A 22,190-nucleotide genomic window follows, 5' to 3' on the forward strand; every position below is an offset into this window, starting at 1 on the left:
CTAGCTTTACTAGTGTCATATCAATAAACATGCATTGCAGCTGATTAAAAACAGTAGAAAGTGATAAAAAAATTGCCATGATTTCTAAGAAAACTATAACATCTCTAACTTAAAACTATGCAACACTATTCACATCCAAACTACATTAGCCCCTCTAAGTACCCTCATAAACTATTCCTGATATGCAGCAGTTTGCTTCTTTGTGTCATTTCACCATGTCAAATTTTAAACTGTGTCAAACTGCCAAGGAAGGCTGGCAGAGGAAGGATCCATTGCAAGAGAAAAGAAAATGCTTGAGTCTGAAACAGACTTCTTTGATGTTCCTCATTCCTTGAATGTTAAGAAATTTAGCAAATATTTCCAAAATTAGTACTGTTTTCTCAAATTTCTATTTACATCTGTTAAAAATAGGACATACTATTCATACTGGTTTTGTCAAACAGTGATAGTGTTTTTTAAAGATACTTCTGCAGAAAAGGATATAAATACTAAAAATGAAATATTAGAAGTTGCATGATTGAGGGAAGAAAGATATGAAATGTGCCAGTACAGTGCACAAAAATAATCTCATGAGAAACAAAATATAAGCTAAAATTGTCTCAGGAAAATGTTTCAGAAGAGCAGGTAGCTTATGTGTTTGTGTTTCGGTTTAGCTTTTGTCACTTCTGTTTATTCCTAATGCAGCCTTTTATTTTTCACTTCTAATGCAAACTTCTTCCGGTAGTTTTACACTTCTGAATTTTTCTAAAATGCAATTATCTCATGTATTAAAATCTTTGTACATCACAGTAAGTTAGTCTTTGACTATACTTCCTTGTCGTCTTAATAAAAGATTTAAATATGCAGTAACATCACAATTTTCAGTAGTTATCCTTGCTGACAGAAATAAAGAATACAAATTTTCTCACTTTGGGCTAATGAAGAGTTAACTGCATTTAAACAGTTTGCAATTTTAAATAAAACTGACATACAACCTGTAAGTACAGATTCATACAATTTGAAAAAAAAAGATGAGTTATGGGTTTATGTGTTTGGTACTTGCTATCGTGTAACAGGGTTACTATCAGCTTTGTTCAGTCATTGCACATACTAAATTGTCTTGTCTTGTTAGCAATTACCTTGTTGCTCTCATGTTTGCAAGTAGAAACATTAGAATTCTTGAATAGATAAACCAAAGATATTCATAGTTATGAAGTTTAGCTATGTTAAAAGTAAACACTGAAAGTACAAGCAAAATGCCAAAATAATGTTAATGCTGTCTTCCAGTGATGTGTTTCAGTAGGTGTACAATTTTGTCTTAAAGTATTCCAGCCTGTGTGGTCTCAGACTGTATTAACTCTTTTTAATGGAATGTTAAGAGTTTGAGGGGTTGGAAGATTTTTTTTTATCTCTTTGGGATATCAGCTACATTCATAATGCTGCTTTAGAGACAATTACAGCATTTTATACACATTTTTAATAAAGAGCTTACATTCATGATTAATCTTCTCTTTTCACAGATTTTAATTTTAGAAGAAGAAAGCTGAAAGTTATACTTTGAATCTTGGAAGAATTTCTGTAGGATTCTTACATGAGCTCTTTTATTACAGGAAAAAATACACTAAATGTTAATTTCATTAAATAGTTCATTATTTCAAATTATATAGACGTCTAATTTGATGATGAATCTTATATTTTGCTGTGGGACATCAAAGTGAAAACTAGTTATTTGATTATGCAAAGCCTTAAAAGCTTCTGTCCACCCATAAAGGAGAAAAAATGAAGGTTGGAGTTTATTTCAGAACCAAATTCTCATTTTTTTCTTGGCCTGCTGCTTCCTTTTTTTTGTCTGAATTAATTAGTAAATGAATGTGGAAAACCTTTTAATCTAGTTTTTCATTTAGATCACTGAGAATCAGCTGGTGAGGTAAAATTTCTTCTGTTCTTCATGTGGTTAAATGCAAACTTTCCTATTCGAGGGGGTTCAGTGGCATTATCGTGAATGATCAGTATCCAGGATGATGCTGAGATCATGCTGGAGGCTCATAATAAAGTATTTATTCCCAGTGCCCCTTGTCTTCTTTAAGCTCTCAGAAGGGTCTGGGGTGCACAGTATTCTGATGCAATTTGTATACCCTTTAGTGCAAGACAGCAAGTTAATGCAGCCAGATTTTTCAGTTGATTTTATAATAGGATATTTTATATGTTTTGTCAAGTTATTATTATTAGTTGTTTTTTCCAGATCCATCAGAAAAGCGTAAAACATTGTTTGGAGGAACAGTGGAGTCTCCCATTAATAATCTTCCAGTAAATAGTATGGCAGTTTTCAAAAAAGATATTTCAGAGCTCCAGATTTTATTTTTTTTTTTTTGCATTATTATTTGTAGTCTCTGTTCTGATTTTAATCAGCTGAACTTTAAACTGTCAACACTCTTTAACTCGAATAACGAAACCACACCAACCCCAACTTGTAGTTTTGATTCTTCCCACTAATTAACTGCATGACCTGTCCCTATCTTTGAAACTTATTGCCCACGTGTCTTTATATGGTCAGGGAAGAATGAGTAAGAAAGATGTTCCTTCAAAGCATAAATGCAGATGAAATTATACATGATGCCTGAGTTGACCCAATAGCTGTAACTCTGCCTTATCCCTTTGCTCCTGATTCTCCTCCTCCCTCCTGTTGCACAAGCTCTTCTAATGCTACAGTAGGACCATTCAAATCACTAAGCAGAAACCTAAGGTGGCCAAAAAAAAAAAACCTACAAACGTGTATTGCTGTCTGTTAAGTTATCAATTTGAATGATCTTTGGAAGGAGTCCAGCAAAGAAAAAAGATAAGTGAAAATATTTATATGTCAGTATTACTTACATGTGATAAAGAGGGCATTTTGTGTCCAAAACTGTATAGAAAAACAGCTTCTGTGCCATCCTTTATCTGCATCCAAAAGACCCTTTTGTGCATATAATGGGCATCTATAACTTAAAGGCACTGAAATGCAGTTCTCTGTTAAGTGCTAAAGTTAACTGGGATGAATACACTAAATCTTTTTGGTAAAGCTCTTGATATATTATTCCTTTTATCCAGTTTGTTAATTTTTTTTTTCTTTCCAACAATCAGCCTTCGATTAAAAGAAATATTTACCATGAGCTCTGTGATCCTGGTAATTCCATTGCCTTTCATGCTTGATGCAGTTTTTAGTATTTTGTAACATCAGAAGTGCAATTGTAGACTTTATCCATTGGCTTTCAAGCTTCACATGAAAACTTGGAAGGGCAGTCTGTCAGCACTCAGATGTTTGGCAAGAAGTTTTAGTAATAATTTCCTGAGGTTACATTTAAGAGGTTATAAATTTGCTATGCTTTGATGTATAGCATTGTACTATTTCTTCAGAAATTTAAGATGCAGATGTGTCACAATAAAGAAAACTAATAATGTGCACAATTAAATCTATTTTAACTTTTCCAATTCAAACAAAGTGTAGAAAGTGAGTTCTAAAATCTTGAAAATCAACTAGCTGGGGTTTATATTTTTAATGTGATGTTCATAATCCACTGAGTTTTTTTGGGGGGGAACAGAGCAAGTAGAAGAAGTGGAGTTCTTTTTATGTATGAGACAGTGGTGTAAGAGACACCAATAGAAGACTTTAATAGGTGTTCCTTCAACTCCTAAGATTAGTTGCTGTTTGTATGAATATGAAGGGCTTCTTTTACTCTATTTTTTTTAAACTGCTTGAAATCACCAGTATTTGATGCAGTCTGGCAGTACAGTAATTTTTAACCTAAAAAAGTAAAACTAATACTATTAAATCATTGTCATAAGAAATAGAAGGGTAATATTTATAACATAAATGCTGCAAATTCAGGCTGTTTACAATAGCCATTAATTTCCAACAATGCAATTGTTCATGCAGACATGATTCATTATCAGCCCATGAATACTATATACCAGGTAAGAAGATATGACAACCTGCTGATATTTTGTCTGCTTTACACATCTGTGCACTCACCATCCATTAGCAGCTGTGCATACAAGTGATAGAATGTAAACTTGCTGAACTAGTCACCTGCCTTATTGACACATTCATGTGTTGCTGTGCCAAAGCTCTTCAAGTGAAGTTAGCAACCAGAAACCAGGCTCTGGCTGTCTGCTAGGGAACAAAGTAGAAAACATGTAGTAGTAGTTTAAATAAACCTGGTTGATATCAATCAGTTAAATGGCTACAGACACATGGAGTTTGATTGTTATTTGTTTACTTAAATCCAGCTAGCTTCTGTCAGTAAATTTTTGTGTCACTCAAATTGAGTGTTGAATCTGTCTAAATATGTGTACCTGAATTGGTAGGAATCTTCAACTAGATTGGGTTAAAATTTATTTTGGCTAACCATTGCAAGCTCTAATTCTATTTAAAGCATATTAAAGCATAAAAATTCTTAGTGAGCTGTTTTTGCTGAAAATAGTCTACCAGGTTAATATAAAAATGCTAATTGCCTGAGTGACTATTATGTTGAGCTTACTTTCCAATTGGTGGTTGAGGGGCATTCCACATGTGATGTATAACTCACCATTTATGAGTAAATATAATGCCTTTCCTTTAAAACCATGTAACTCTTTCCCCTTCCCAGGTTTTCACAGTTTCTTATCAGTAAGTCAAAGTAATCCTATATATTACTGAATATTTATCTGGCCTTCACCACTGTAACTGAACACCTGTCTCACAAATATTATACCCACATATTAGGCAGAAAACTATTACTATTGCTGTTTTGCAGAGGCAATAATCAAAATAAAAGAAATGGTGCTTTTTCCAAAACTCCCCTGTTTGTGGAAGAGGTTAAGAGTTCATGAGTAATGCAGTATCTTACTCACAGCCATTTTTTTGTTTCTTACATGTTTCAGTTCAAAAGCCTGAAAAGAAAATCTCCTTAGTGTTTATTTTTTCTAACTAGACACAAATTAACTCTTTTCTCTAAGTCATCTTCTTATATAGGAACTGATTGAATTTTGGAAGCAGTTTTACAAACAATTACATTTTCACTTTGTATCATTCTGAGAATTTACATTCACTTTTTAATCAATGTCTCCTGAAAAAGGCCACTTTTCAATGTCCTGCCAGTGTCTTAAAGACTAAATCATAAAAAAAATAAAATTTAAATTATAAAAAGTTTTTATTTAATCTGTTTAATGGGTATTTTATATTGTTTATACAGTATTTTCTTGGTGAAAAAAAGTGGTAAGTTTCACAACAGATTGGATTTCTTATGTGAGTGAGATTAAAGGTCTAGCTTATTTTGTCCAAGCAAACAGAGGATGTGGTGGGATGCAAGAAAAGGAGATAAGCATAAGGCAGTATTGCATAGGTAATAAGTAAGCATAGAAAAAAAGAATAGGTGAGAAAGATGAAGTTAAGAACAGAAAATAGTAATTTTAATTATTCTTATCAAATCTGACTTATTTTTTAGTTTTTGATGAATGGTTGCCAAATGCATTTTCCAAGTGTGTTTAAGATTGGAGAGAGTCCATGTGATCAAGATGAGAAACAGTTGCTAAATAGTCATATTAGGATATGCAGAGTTTGTGAAGGGCTCTAAGCATTTTTTCAAAGCTTCTATAAATTATCAGGCTAAGGTTTAGAAGGATTTAGATAAATGTTTATGAAGGTTTGATTTGAAACATGGCCACGGTCATATGAATTTTAGAATTTCATGACACTGTTCTAGAATTTTAATGTTCACAGTGTTTGAGAATCTAGTAATCTCTCTGTTTGCATTCATCTTATGGCAGTATCTGCGCAAAATCCTGGTACTTCTCAATAGTTACCCTGGTTTTTTGCTCACAAGAGTGAAAGGAAAGTCAGATGTTTTCTTTTTTTTCCTCTTTTGTGGAAATGCAAGATGTCCTGAAGTATCTCTGCTTTACCTTACTTTAACCATTCCACTCTATATTACCAGGTTTGTCCTTCTTACTTTCATATTGCCTTGAAGGACTGTCCCTCACTGCTAAATCCTCTGTGCCCAGATTTAATTCCATCTCAGCAATGACCTTGAGAATTCCAGATGAGTTTTCAGCATTTCATTATTAGTCATACTTTAAAGTCTGGCTAATACTATACTTAGCTGTAATTAAGTTATGCTGAAGAAGATTGACTAGGAATAACCTAGAACAGAAAGCCAATATGTTGGATTTAAGAACCTGGAGAGTAGCAACAGCTGCCATCTGCAAAAAAACAGAGGTGGAGAGAAGTTCAGACGCTCATAAAAAGCTTTGGAGTCATAAGGGGGAGGGCAGTACGTGTTTAATCAGGGATGGAAGCTTAGTGGATAAAAGGAAAAAACTGCTTTGTTGGGGAGAGGGGAAGGAAAGGATATCTGCAGGGGTTGGGAAGACACGAACGAAAAGATGTTATTGGTAACAGGTGCCTTCAAACAATCTCTATCTCTGCCTCTTCCCCCTCTTTTCTGTGGAAAAAGATTGTACACGATAACGTCAAAATTATTTGTGTTTCTAAAGTGAACGGCTTCCTGCTCATCTATGTGCTGCAACTTGTTTTATATAAAAAAATGCTGATGTACAATGCTTAGCTCTCTTTTCAAATGTTAAGCCACAGAGTAATTATCATTTTTCTTATGCTACGTTTATGTTCCAAGATTCTAGTTTCTATTAATGTTCTGCATGTTTTCTAAGTAGATTACAGGAACATTTCTGCATCACAAGTAAGCCCTGGAGCTATTCTCAGCTTTAAGCTTGGAGAAACAAAGTGACATTTACATTGCTAAATGAGTGTATAGAAGCTTCTGGCTCATTTTTTACAAAGAAAAATATGCTCCTAAGCAGTATTTCTCATCTTTTTGTTATCTATTTTTGTTGCTGTCAAGTTTTAATAGAAAATGAATTCCAAATAGTACTGAATTTACGAAGAGGAAAGACTTAACAGCACTGATTCTTTTCATTGGGCTCTATTACTCAGAATGTATTACTCTTTTTCATATATATTCTTGCATGAATTATCTTTCTATTCGCAGTGGTATACAGTAAGCAGTTGTGTACTAAATAGGAGGTTTCATAGGCAAAATGCAACATATATATGGATTATAGGATGGAATTGGCATGTGTATTTTAAATTATATGGTTTTGAGAAAACTAGAATCAATTAAAGGATAAACTTTCAAACAAGAAATTGCTAATTGTTGATTAATCTGAAATTGCTCACATTTTCTCAACATGTATCCCATGTTATATTCTTTTTTCCCTGTATTGGCTGAGTGTATTTCTGTCTCATTCTACTGCATATCCAGTTGTGTAAAAATTTTACTTTTCTTCATTTAATAGTAGTATTTGACTTGCCAAGTGGAAAGTGAATTTAAATACTCTGTAAAAAATAGCAAAGACAGGGAGAATTAAACTAGAATATTACCATCTAAGAAAATGCAGTAACTTTTACATAATAATTTATGAAAATAAGGCTGTTTTAGCACATTAGCATGTTAGCCTCCATTTCCTATTAGGTGAACTTGCACAAGAAAACACAGGTTTTTATTAAATGTTGAGTAAATGAATGTCACAATGGCTCAGATAAAAAAAAAAGTATTTGGAGAATTAGTCCTAGTTACAATTACAAATATATTTCTGATCTACAATACAAAACTGAAAAGACTTTAAAAATTTGACATGCTAGTTCTGATTATGAGACAAATTATTTCCTATTTTTGTTAAGAAGTTAGAAAGTTTAAACTATTAAGAACAAATTTGAGATACAGCTAAAATAGGCAGAGATTTTTATCTTATCTAAACAGATAGAGGCTGTTCTCTGCAGTTGCAGTAACTGGGACATTTTATTGTTGCCACAGTTCTAATGCATTCCCCTTATAAAACTAGAAGTAATTTGTAGATCCATATACTCACAGACCTGTCAGTTCATTTTAAGGTTTTTATATGCACTGGGATATAGAGAACTACGTAGTGCAGAGAAACTATCAAATCCTGCATATGGTCTGGCATCTTTCCACCACCCAGTTATCAGGTTCATTTGTTTTATCTGGACATTTCATACTGTCTCCCATTTTCCAGCTTTACAGTGTGTATCCGTGTGCCTTAGATGACCATATGTGCAGTTCTCACACTGGAATTCTTGCTGACTTGTATCAGCACAGGTGCAATTAGGATGCAACTGTGTCAAATACACTCTGTCTTACTTGAGGGATTGTACAATGACTTGTGATGTTTTCTTGATTTCATTGCAGTTGTTAAAATCTTCTTTGAGCTCTGTTGTGGATGTAGATTCTACTCCTGATAGGCACAAGCTCAAGGAGTTCCACTGTTGAAGCTGAGTTTACACCAGTTGTACTACTGCTTCCTATCCATCTGCAGTCTTAAAACAATGGAATGGACTGACTGACTACTTGCTTCATTTGGCTGTCATGTCAAAATGGCGCTTCTGCAGTTTCTTTCTCCTGTGTCGCAACTTGTCATCATTAATGTACTGTCCAGTGTTGTGAATTTGTGCTTAATGGTGTTGGTCTTTTTTCTGCTTCCAGCCAAAAAAGGGAGCAGATAATTCATTCCAGGCTATAGGCTGTCTTCTGCAGTATCATCTCGAGAAATAAAACCCCTGAAGGACAGTTCTAAAATATTTATTTGTGTAAATTGTCAGCACTTCTGAAGAGGAGACATTGTAGGTACTACTTTTGTTTCAGAGTCTCATTCCTTGATAGTGACACATATGTCTCCTTGCTCTAGTGCACTCCAAAGTTTGAGTACCATACTCAAACTTCAAAGTTCTGTATGCAAGTCATTGCATATGTTGAAAGGTGGAACCAGGTTCTGTTTCAGTCATCTAGTCTGTTGTTGTGCAGAAATATGTTCATGCCAAGAATCCATACAGTGAGCTTCATTTGTTTACCTCAATTTTAACTGGTGAACTCCAGTGCTGTCAAAAGATTACTGCCAGTGTAAAGATCATCTGAGAAAAGCGCTTGTCAAGTGACGAAGTAGCAGAGATGGATCTTACCTGACTTTAAAAACATAACATACAGGTATCTACAAAGGAAAATTATGTAGGGATTTGCAGTCAGGCACTATTATGGTGTGATTTACCATAATGTCATTTAAAATAAGCAAAATTAATGTTCTGAATTTCTCACCAACAGCAATATAGAGGAATCAGACAAGCTGGTTTGCCTAGGTTTAAATATTATTACTGAAGATATCTAAAGATGCATTTGAAGAAATCCAACCAAGTATCCAGTTACATGTTCCAAAGCCAAACTGCAATCAGAGTTCTCACAAACATCCCTCTCCACCTTAGTATTAGCAATTGAATGATACAACTTTATTTTTAATGTACCTTTACTTTCACAAAACTTACAGTATGAGTCTAAGAGGGATCTTAAGTAAGGAGCTGCACAGGACTTCATAGAGGGCAATATCCTTAGTATTTTCTCTATTATCACCTGATATGCCCATTAAGCTTGATTCTAGTGACCACCTTGAGACAGACAATTGTGAAGATGGTTCCTTCTGAACCACCCTGCCCTGCCTTTTTCCAGATTAAAATAATTTTCTCTCAAGAAGGAGATACAGGAAGTATAGTTTTTTTTTCTCTGAATCCTCTCTTGAATATGTGGATATTGAATATGAACTTTTAATTCTTCAGAGACTGAGAAATCATTCCATAATATGCTCTTAGAACACTACCAAATGGGTGTAAAATTCTTAAATGCTGGTTTACATTTCTCAAGTTGATATTCTTTAACAAACCCGTGCTTCAATTTCTGAACTCTGTTTTTCCCTGTGCAGTTTGAAGACTACAATAGCTGAATAACTAAGAGGAAACATGCATGTGAAGATAGATTGCACTGACTAGCCATTAACATATTTTTCATCCCAGTATGGCTATCTTCCCTCATTTGTATTTTCTAATACATTTATTGTTTTTATTGTTAATGTTATTTTAGAAGTTAATGCAGCCATAATAGTCACCAGGATGCTATATTCAAAGCTACTATTTGGCTTCCACATTGAGAAAAGTCCAGTCTCTGGATTCAAGTTGTGGTGCACTGAAAGTCTTTTTGTGAAACAGTTTTTTGGTCAATCCCTTCCATACATGGGGGATGTACAGTCAAACTCCAGACTGGATACATATTTTATTTTTAAGAGTTATAGTTTAACCACATGGGGACCATATGGCAGTTAAAGTGAAGAATGCCAGCTTTCCAGAGGAGGTCCTGACCATATATGCTTTGCTCTCACAGTACACAAGACTTACAGATTGGGAGTGACAATGTACATCTAAAATCATCACATTAGTGCTTGACTCACAAATTTTGAGAGACCATAACTTCTGATCAGCATCCCTGAGGGAAGATACCTCTAGTTTTATCCCTTTTTCATCTGCTTTTTCTGATTTTAAGAGTGAAATTGGTTTTCTGTGCTATTCTTTTATACTGTGTTTTTCTCTGGGAACACTTGTCAGTCATCAAAATTGAGTGGTTCTGCCAGAACCTGATAGATTTTCTGGGGCAGACATCTCTTGTTCAGCTTCCACAATATGACTTCTCTGGTTCAAAACAGAGTTATAATCTAAGTTGAAGTTTGCCATTGTAAATTTATAAATATATGCAGTTGTAAATTGCATATGGAATTCCTAAATGCTATATGCAGAGCTAAAAGTAGAATTCCACTTGCCATAATAAAGGTTCAGTTAACTGGACATACTATTCTCAGGGTTACTTTTGCTTTAGAGAACATTCACCTGACTACAGTAAACATGAGATTTACTGCATGAGGAAAGAGTCAGATGGATCTGACACCCATTGGCTTTGTCTATGATTTTAGTGATATAAAAAAGCCATTAAATTTACCATTAGAACGAGCTATCTTGAGACTACGTAGGTATATATCTCTTCCTACTGAGGAGTTCCTACTGTTTGGTTTGATCTATGTAGAGCTTCTTTTCAAGATCATTGTACAGAGACGCTTGGAGGTGCAAGACTTCCCTGCCTTAATAACCTAAGAATTTACAAGTATGTGATTGATTGCTGTTAGCTAGTTACGTTTTCTTGATACTGTTATTTTTCATCTGCTTCCAGAGCGTGATATATAGGCATGTCTCATTAATTGCTTATATAAATTTACATAGTTAATAAAACTATATATGCACATATATAATGTTAAGTGCTACTGCAAGATTTTGAGTGCACATGGAGGATTCTTTCTTCCTTTGATTATAGTTACATGACAGAGACAGAAAGAAAAAAATGTATACTGTTGACAAATCACTGAAAATGAAATTACTGTCTTGATACTATACTTGATTACAATGCTTAATGCAGACATTTCTCTCATATATTTCATCAATTACATTATAAAAGACCACCTTGTTACGCCACAGTCATTTCCCACGTAATACAGTTCTTTTTCATTTTGCTTTGACAGCCTAAGTCATTGTTTTGTTATAATACTTAATATTTTATTAATTTTGAATTAGGAAGATGTAAGCTGCGCTTTTGGTATGTGTATGTTTGAGCGTGTATCAAGGACATCAAAGCCAATGTTAATAGAATTCCCTCTATAGTATCTGTAACTCAAAATACATTTCTGTTTTATATGGCTGCATGGCTTATTTTTGCATTTGCTTAACTTACAGTTGCATTGCTAGTTCAAGGAATCAAATTTTATCCTTTGTATTCCAAAACGGATCTTCTGATCTGTTGTACAAAACTAACCGATACTATTTCAATTATCCATAACAGGCAGATAAAATCTATTTTAAATAAACTACAGCTTATTTTTTACTTTTACTTTAAGTTCAAAAATCATTTAAAAGTCTCTGAATTTTCTGAAGTATGAGTAATATGAGCAGGTAATGTTCTTTTTTACTTTACCTTTTAAAAATTACTTGCACATCTTTTGTTTGGTTCCTTTAACACTATTTTAAAGCTTGATGATTTTCAGTTAGTTTCAGAACACCGGCATTTAGCCTAATAAATTAGCATGGTAGAATTTGGGAAAATGCCAAACCAGAAAACATTTTAATCAGTGGACACTGTGGACAAGGCTGCTGTCTATCCTTTGTATGTATATTTTTTCAAAATAAAGAGTCACAGAAATAGTAAAGTTGGAAAAGACCTCTAAGATCATTGAGTAGAACATTTATATCTCCTTCTCTGCTTGTATATTGGCACTCAAAATTGCTTTTGCTATTTTTAACTAGGGTTGTTGGACATAACTTACCAAAAATAAATGGAAATAAGCAAGTAGTTTCTGCTCATGCTATTTACAATGCATTACATGTTACCTTATTTCACCTCCTGCTACATCACTCCCAGTGTTCTCAGTCTATTCATTTTTAATCACTTACTTTGAATTCCTTTCTGAAGGAGTCACTTTCTGAATTCCTTTGAAGCTCCTTTCTGGTTAGGTATGGAGAATTTTCAAATATTCTTTTATAGTTCAAGTAATCTCTACTAAATATGAATTAATATCCATACGTGGGATACAGGATGTTAGATTGTCCTAAAGTATGAATCTGTGTATGTTTTGGAAAACTTGGCAAGTAGATATCTGTGGTGTGAAAGCTTGTTCAAGAAACACAGTTATTTTATAGAAAATAATTTGATACTTCAAATCTGTGTGCAAGGGGAATTATGATTGCACACTGGCTATTCAAGATGAAAGTTGCTTTAGGCAAAGTAGAAGCCTGAGAAAAGTAAATGATAAGGAGAACGAGGTGAGAAATGGATTCAGCTAATCACAGCTAAATTTAGGTATCAAAATGAAGGTGTCTGTGGTGAGGTATCTTTCTGTGCTTTATAGTTAACAGCAGCCTAATCAGCAAGGCTAATGTTGCAAGACCAATAGTGTCCCACTTCTGAATGGAGTCACTTTCCAAGCTACATTGTCCATAATGGAATATTTGATTCTTAATCTTAATGTTCTCATGATTAAATACTGATGTTTAGATACAGCAATTTAGGTGTTCTGAGTTTGAGTGGAATTCCACTTAATGTGTCACATAGCTCATTACTTAGATTTTTGGGACTTGTGCTGGTACACAGAGCAACATCCTTAAAAGTTCAGGTAGCTGTGGGCAGACTTTCAAAATATTTAACAATATAGTCCTGATACTTATTTGTATGGGTGACGCTAATTGTATATAAGCACTGTTTTTGTGCCAGCTGCATAGGTTCTTTTTTTCCTTGTGTCATCTTAACCCACCTTTTTTTGCCAACTGCATTGTTTTCCATGTATCCGTACTGCCATTTCCCCACAGATTGTTGCATAAGTGGTGAGTGGGTGCTTGTGTTCCCGTAGTTTGTGACAGTGAGACCATAGGTGTAAAGCCAGCCCAGGGAGGAGCTGGGTGAATCCACTCAGAGGTGTTGGTACTCATAATCCTCCCAAGAAGGATTGCTGTCTGGCTCTCCAAAGCCAAAGCCCTCAGACCTGGAAGCCTCAACACAGTGACACACAGCTTGCGTAGCATGGCTTATATGCCCAGGAGCCAGCATGGCAAAGACCAGATACTTCCCCAGAGAAACTGGGAAATGCAGAGCTTTAGCAACACTGTTTTCTACAGTGCACTGATTAACTGAAGGGAATATTGTAAGTAATTCAATTCGCGCAGCTCTGCCTGGACATAGGAACATGGACTTGAAACAGGAAAAAGTGGAATAATTTTAATCATCCATTTCTCTTCACATCTTCCTCTGCTTCGTTTATCCTGAAACTAGTACGTGTCCTTCTCCACAAAAGATTCTTCCCACCTCCTTTGAATCCTCTACCTATTTTCCCTTTCTTTCATAAGGTCTTTTTCCCACTGGAACAAGTTCACATATTTCTGCTGAGTACAATCTCCAGAGCTGCTTTTTCCTTGCTAGCTTTCTAGACCAACTTGCTGAATTTTAGGATTGGAAAATAATACTCATAGAATCAAGGTGACATGCAAGCAGTAGCAGGCACTCATGACTGTTTATTTGGAAGTTAAAAGTGAAGGTAAGAATTAAGATTGTGTTCAGGAGAAGGGAAATGTAAAGAGATGGTTAAAATTACTGCAGTTCAAGACAGAACTTTGTTTTCACTATTTCCTGAAAACAGCAAATCTCTAGCAAATATGTTGGGGCAATTCTCTTTCCATGTTTAGCTGTACACATGCCAGTAATTCTATTGGATTCAGTGTTTCTTGTGCTATTTATTTTGCCAAGTTTCTTAAGGTCTTTCTTCCTAAATGTGGAGGGGGTTCAGAACAAATATTAAGGCATCCTTAGCTAAATCCTCATGATAAATTTGGCTGTGATGTCAAAATAGCTTCTTCATTGTGGACTGATTTTTAATCCCCCACTCCCTGTCATTCCTTCCTATAGCTTCACATTAGAGAATCCTCCTGTCACAAGGGAAGCTTGTGTGAGAGCTGACTCTCCAGAGCTTATTCCAAGTCTGAAAACAGTGCTGTCAAGTACAGGACAGATTCTATTAAGTAGAGAAGACTTTAAACTGCAAAGTGGATCTTGACACAAGATAATTTGACCCTACACATGCAAGTTTCAACTCTGTTTCTGAAATAAATCTGTGTGACAGTTTTTGGGTTTTGCCTTGTTCAAACATGCAACTATTTGGTCCACAAAATAACAGAGTTTAAGTATAGGAACACCATTTGCTAACGTCAAAACGTTGTTTATGTACAATATAATCTCCTGTGGTGGTGTATTTATTTGCTGTATACTTGCTTGAGTTATTTTCATCAAGAAATTCTGTCTATGTGTTGCTTTGGCAACATCTTTGCAGAGTTTACAACTTTGAAAAACATGTTGGCATCAGCTATGCAGTCCTTTTAAACAGCTGCTCTGCAGTCATGCTGTTTCAACATGCCACCACACATGGCTGAATTATGCAAATAGTTAATATTAAATGACTGAGATACAAGAACAATTTGTACACTCGACAGAGCTGGTCTGTGGAGTATAACTTCGATTCATGTAACTGAGTATTCAACAATTCAAAGGCTTCAGCATGTTTCTTTTGACTTTGTTTCTTGTATTAAAGGAAGCGGTGGACAGAGGGAAGGTATATGGCAGGAGTGTTTTAAATGGCTGAGGGTTTTTTTAACTCAATACTAATAATTCAGTGAAAATATGCATGAATATAATTTTCTAGCTGGTATTAAATAGTTAAGATTTAACAAACTTTTCTCATTCAGCTGTAAACACAAATTACCCTTTTCTGGTTGAGAGATGAGACAGAATGTTAATTATAACTATATATATAAGACTAATACATTAACAGTGTTGCTTATTGAAGATAACTCCATTTGTAAAAAGCAAGCAAACAAAAATATTACTATTTAAAACATGTACAATTGTCTTAAAATTTACATTGAAAGGCTTTTCTACTGGTCTTGCTTTTCTGATTCTACTAGAATGAATTTCTGATTCTATTCTAAATAATATTACTAATAGTAATAGTAATAATAACAATAATTAATGCTTTAAATTCTGTATCTTATTTTATAGTCATCATACCTATCACATGGGGTGGACAGGGAATGTTAGGAGGTAGGTGTGGTGAAAGATGACAAAAGAAAGTGTCCAGTTAATGTCAGAAAATGCTAGGTTTTTCCTTTCTCACTCTCCTGTACATTTTGAGTAATCTGTTTTGTTCAGCCAAGTATTAAGGAAAGATTACATTTTTAATTCAAATTGTTTTCAAAGCAAAGAACTAGGATATCCGAAAAGGCTGCATTTCTATATGTTCTCTTTCCTTTTTCCACACTGGAACTTTGATTTTTCACAAAACTTCTTTTCCATTCTGATGCTCTTCTTGTTGTACATGCTTTAAAGGTTCTTCATTGATTTTTCTTCTCTAATCTGGATATAAAGAAAGATTTTTAGTAATGTATTTATAAAATTTCTGTGCAAGACCTAGTGCTCAAAAGTAGAAGTTATCTCAGTCATTCAAATTAGATTTGTACACTCCCTCAGCCTGAAAAAATAAATGCAAAAGAATTCTTTTAAATGGAATGGAAGTCTAAGTTAAAAGAGAGAATTTCCTTCTTACTGCACAGTAAATGTTCTTCTTTGCAGCCTTTAAGCAAGACAAAATTTGAGTTGTATAAATCCTCTGTGCCTATTTTATTTTCTTACTTTGCTGGAGTTTAAGTAGTAATGCCATTAATTATAGCAAGTATATATTCTTTATTACATTTACCAATCCATATTTGGTGAATATAAATTTATTATTAACAAATAAATATTTATAGGTTCAACTGTAATTTAACTGAATAATTTAGCATTGTTCTTTTGTGGTTTTATAGGAACTAGCCACAATGAAGCAGATTATTATTACTTTACATGGTAAACATTATGAACAAAATCTACCTCAGTCTCATATTGATGTAAAAAGGGCAACTGGAAGAAGATCAAACCCTTTGGTAAAATTACTGCCAGAACATGAAGAAGAAAATGTATTTACACCTAAGCCAACATTATTTGTAAGTACTATGATAAGACTAAGTGCCAAAACTTGTTACGCTTCTCCTCACTTCTTAAAAAGAAAAATATGGATTCATTCTTCAGGGAGATGTGTAATTAATTCAGCTCTTTATGGAAACAGTCTGTGTTGAGGAGAAGAGTTTGTGGTGTTTTTCAGCTATTTGTTTACTTTTAAAATCTTAACTTCACAGCAAACCAGGTCTTTTTTTTAAAAAAAATACAACTGTTGTATTACAATACTGAGTGTCTAGCAAGATTTTAATAGTTGTAGGGATTCACATACCATGTATACTAATTTAAATCTGCCATGATTGTGTATAAGTGGACTTTGTGCATATCTATATTGAGAAGCAGGCGCGAGGAAATAGGTGTATTTCTGCATACTTTGTTGTATATTAATGCATATGTGCATATGTATCTAAATATACATTAAAAATAGAACACCAGCATTGGTATCACTTCTGTTGTTACAAAAACCTGATGTTATAAAACCATTATAAAACCCTGTTTTATTCCTTCAGAAACTAACAGTTTGAATTTTAATATTTGAAGTGGCCCACTTCAGATTTAGTGCCTCTGGTATTGGAAAGCTTCATAAAAATGGTTTAGAAGTTTCTGACTATGCGTGTGTCTGAACTGATAGATTCAAGACAGCCAAGCTGCAATGCTGAATCACAAAACAAATCATGACTCTTATTTACAAATTTTGTGATGCTACCTTTCTCTGAGGTGGACTAGGTGTATCCATGTTGCATAACATATGTGCTGATTTGGTCCAAAGAGAAATCTTCTTTTCTTCTTTTGTCTTTTTTATTTTTTTCCTGGTGGAGACTTTAACATACAGTGTCTTAAATGATAGGAGGTTTGTATTGTAGCTCACCACATACTGGGTTTATAACACAGAAAGCAGGAAACACTAGCATCTCTGGGACATGATGTGAGGATGTTGGGGGATGTAAGAATCAAATTTTAAATTCAAATTTCACTTGAATTTCATTATTAGACTAAACACAGGCTTGTCCGGTGCTCTGTCATCCATAGTCCTTTTGGTAGTGCTAAATCATAGTGCCCAAACTTTGGTTTTGATTGAACTATTCAGTGATGCAAAACATAAGCAGTTTGTGTAGATAATCTGAGGTTTCAGTGCATCTGCCTTGTATTATTTGGGGATATAGAAAGTGTGTAAGAATCCAGAAAAACTGCATTTACATTAAGAAATTGTAACCAATTTCTCTGTGAAAAACTCTAGCCTTTGCAAACTTTGGAGTAGGGAACTGAAAATGGGCAGATGGCTGAGGTTTTCTTCTTAGATAGGAAAAAAAAATCAGTAGTTCTGTGAAAATCCTGCCAATTTAGGTCAATTTCTAGAATTCTAAAAGCTTGCACAAGTAAAAATTTGGTTTTGTAACTGAAATCTTCAAAATTGATAAAGCAGATTTTTAAATTGTATGCTTTTTAAGTCTTGAAGGAAAGAATTAATAGAGAGCAGTCAGAAAAGGGAACTAGAAAGGGACAAGTTTAGGGACAACAGAGGCAGTGCTCACTAACTCAAGAGATTATACCCAACCCTGGAAGCAGAATAGTCCTTACCTTGTTCCATATCCACTTGATTAGTTTTATTTCTATTAAAAATTAAGCTATTTTATTTCATTCAAACCACCACTGAATTTGCCACAAGCAATCCTGTGTAGCAGTAACCCATAGGATTATGAAAGCAATGAAAAGTTGCTCACAGATAATCCTCTGCAAATAAAATGCCTCCTACAGAGTTAGAAAACTACTATATTATTTTATTTTCAATGAATTTTTTTTAAGAACTATATTTTTGCATAAAGTGTTGGTCAGTTTTGGCACACCTAAGATCTGTTTTCCAAGATTCATTCCTTTCACACAGATTATGTTATTTCAAATGAAACCTATTTATGGCACAGCTGATGCTAGTTTTCATTGTGGCAGGTATTTTTTTTAATTATTTTGTTTTCACTGAATAATCTGCATTTTATAACCCAGAAATAGGGAGGTTTTAATACTGGTATGTTGTAATAGTAAATTTTAATGCATAGTCTTGTTTTTGATATTTGCATTTAAGGAAAGAACTCAGCTGTGAACTACATAGGAAGGAGGAACACTTCTGTAAATTATTTAAATTGTGTAGATCGCATGGTTTTCTTCTGTTCACTGTCTCACAACTGAATGTTCTTTCTTTTACAGACAAATAAAGAGGCACCTGTATGGTACAAAAAACTGCAGAAGAAAACTTCACCATAGCATTTTTCCAAAATTATTCAAAATAATCCTTTGGGGAGCTTTTCTATAAAGAAAGTTATTTTCATCATAATGATACCCATTTTACTATAAAAGCAAACAACTGTTTTGGTTTTAACTGTTTCCTTTTTAACTGTTGAATAATCTTACGCTTCATAAAATCATTTCTAGATCTCTCACGGGAATAAAATGTGTGAAAATGATGCATGCAATAATTTTACTAACGTTTATTTGAATTTTGAAAGATAAATTAACACTAGTGTATTGTACACATTATAATCTGGGCAGTTAAAGGATATGTTATTCAGAGTGTTCAAATTAATGTATACTTCAGCCTTTTTATATTGTTTTTCCTGGAGCCTGTGTTTCATGCCACATTCCTCGCAACTATTCTGACTAATGGAAATTTTCAAAATATACATGCATTAGTATCAAACTGTATCATATTTTCTATGAAGGAAATTTATGCCAGCTGGGAAAAAAAATTCTTACTGGCCTTGTTTGTAGTTTATCACTTGGTGACATTAGGCATTAAAAATACTTCAAAGAAGCAATAAAATGCATCTTAATTATCAGCACTGATACTTAATGGGCTAGACAATAGGGTAGTTACATCAATGTAATAATAAAAATAGAACCATGATGGGTGAGGACTGTAGTGTGTAAGGGGGAAATGGGTAATTTACCATATTTAATTGTATGAAAATAAGACCCAAAGTCCAAGAACACATTCTGCTTGTTTATTCCACTCCACCATCTATTATGACTATACAAAAGTTCTCTATTTTTCAAAGCATTCTCGACTGCATATGGTACATTTCTATGTATAATGTAAATATAGATCTTTTAAGTACTGCATACTGAAAATATTACTCAGATTTCATTTAAGAGAAAGTTCATTCTTCTTAGCACCTTTTTCCTTGACAACATCTCTGAAATTGATTATTTTTTCTAACCTGAACATGAACAATAATTATTTACTATATAATGCTGAGATGTATCAAGCTTATGATTACCAGATATGCTTTCCTTCGTTTTCCAAACAGTTGAAGCACAGTAATAATTCCTCTGCTCCAGGGAAGCTTCAATTTCCTTTTCCTTTTCTTGTTCTGAGACACCAAGGTAAAACTGCTGGCATTGCACATCACAGGTTTAAAATTATCATTCTGTGAGTGAGGGAGGCCAAGTGCATAGACAGGGGTGATAATTTTTCATTAGATTAACTGCTGTTCACTGGGGAAAAAAAAAATCACACAAAACTTTTCGGCCCACAAACCTTCAGCACAGTCATTTCTGAGTAACTGGTTTCCTGAAGTCTAGGTGTTATCTAACATATATTTTTATGTGACTACAATCCCTTTTATGAAACAACTCCCATATGCAGATACTAATTTTGTAGGTTGTAATAGATAATTTATAGGATTCAGTCCATAACTGAAACTTTCCATACTATTCTGTTTGTCTGTTATCAGAGAATAATTAATAAATTGTATTATCTTATTATTGCGAGCTATTTTAGGCAATCTACTAGTTGGAATCTTAAGTATTTACAAATTTCCTATGGTGTCTTTATAGATAAACTGGTGAGATACAGACTGTAAGGTGGGTGACACACCCACCTAAACAAAACACAATGCCATGAATAGTGTCATCCCTCAGCAAGTTCTCAGGTAATACCAGATTTGAGGGAGTAATCTGTACCCTGGAAGGAAAGGTCTCAGAGGATCTCAACAGGTGGGAAATTGTGTCAACATGAACTGTATGAAGTTCAACAAAAGCAATCGCTGCCCCACATCCAGGATGTAATAAGCACATATGCCAAAACTGCTGCAAAGCTGCTTGACAGAAGCAGACTTTAAGGTCCCAGTGGACACCAAATGGAATATGAGTCAGTAATGTGCCAGCCAGCCACATCCTAGGTGGTTATTACCAACAGGATAGCCAGCAGATGGCAGGGAAGTGATCCTGCCCTTCTGTTCTGCAAATGGGAGCTCACATCTGGAGTCTTGCATTCAGTTTTGGGCTTGTTCAAGAAAGGCATTGACATACTGCAGTGAATCCAGCAGAGCTGCACCAAGATGGTCAGGGGCTGAAAGACCTGATATGGAAGGGGAGGTGGAAAGAACTGGGCTTGTACTGCGTTATTATAAGAGGACTTAGAGGAGGAACTTGTAGTTTGCAACTACCAAAAGTGATGGTATAGAGACAGCAGAGCCTGACTGAGCTCAGAGGTGCACAGCAATAGTGTAAGAGACAATGGACACCAGATGGAGCATTGGAAAACTCAATTATTATGAAAAATGCTTTTACTGTGAGGATGGTCAAATCCTGGAACAGGTTGCCTAGAAGGGTGGTGGAATCTTCATCCTTGGAGATGTTCAGAACTCAACAAACTCCTGAGCAAACTGGTATAATTGGACCTGACTTTGAAATGGACTAGATGACTGATTTTCAGAATTCCAATTAAATTACTCTGTGGCGTTATTCCTAAATAATCTGATTTCAGATAGTGACATTAATTTACTTTGTGTCATCCAAAAGGCAAAATTCTGTTTAATTCTTCCATGGAAATGCAATACACAGGAACATCTTTACTCTTAGAGAATAACTGTGCATTATAGATTTCTCTGTCCTCCAGACAGCCTGATTTTCTAAGAAGACTGACAGAAAATTGAGTTGATTTTGTGGCAAAATTTTATTAATATTTAAACAGTTATTCAGATGACAAAGTTACGTATTCTGTCAAAGGGTTGTGGTTTTTAGGGCTTTTTTGTAATTATTTTTTGTAATTTTTTTGTGAATTTTTTTTGTAATTGTTAACAAGGTCAATTTTAAAAAGTGCAAAAATAAAAATAATTTATTAGAATATACTATACTATATGGTAACACGCAATGCTGTTGGTAAATTCTTGTAATACATGTGGTCCTTGTGTAAATCTCCTCAATACATTGGGGTTTTTTTAGTTGAAGACTGTATTTTCCCTGTGATTCTTCACTAGACTGCAAGGCTATAATTAATTATCTAGGAGATCTTCTAAGCTTCTCATGAGAAAGCTAGAATGTCACTTAAATATAACTATTCAAATGTGTGATGCCCGACATGAAAAATTAATGAAGCTTTTTGCTCTTCATGTAATGAAAAAGCTCAGTTGCAGTACTTGTACAGCACTTTTACTGATGTTCTTTCCCACAAACATAGCTGTCAAATGAATTATTCCAAAATTATTCTTCATGGTTTTTGCAGTCTCCTATTGTCACAGGCCTTGTGTCAATGGTGTGTGAGTCAAAAATAATGAAGTAAAGAGAAATTTCAAAGGGTAGTCATGCATGTAAGCAACTTGTGACTGAAGTGCCCAACCCACATAATCATCTTCAGTTCCTCTTTTTCAAACCAAAGGGAGCAAAGCCAAAAAAAATCACTATCTGCTATGACATTTCTTGGTACATTAAGTAGGTGTTACT

The 22,190-nt window shown here is 34.3% G+C and overlaps 1 protein-coding gene across 1 annotated transcript in view; it reads left to right on the plus strand.

The window, feature by feature from the left end:
- The window catches only part of PIBF1 (progesterone immunomodulatory binding factor 1), a 105,575-nt gene extending 86,567 nt beyond the window's left edge, over positions 1–19,008 (plus strand). Inside the window, exons 17-18 of the mRNA XM_062514790.1 lie at positions 16,286–16,462; positions 18,675–19,008. Of these exons, the coding sequence (XP_062370774.1) occupies positions 16,286–16,462; positions 18,675–18,731 (234 nt within the window). The 3' untranslated portion in view covers positions 18,732–19,008. The remainder of the gene's footprint in view (positions 1–16,285; positions 16,463–18,674) is intronic.
- The last annotated feature ends 3,182 nt before the right edge of the window (positions 19,009–22,190 follow it).

This window comes from Cinclus cinclus, chromosome 2 (genome assembly GCF_963662255.1).
Source record: "Cinclus cinclus chromosome 2, bCinCin1.1, whole genome shotgun sequence".
Lineage (NCBI taxonomy): Eukaryota > Metazoa > Chordata > Aves > Passeriformes > Cinclidae > Cinclus > Cinclus cinclus.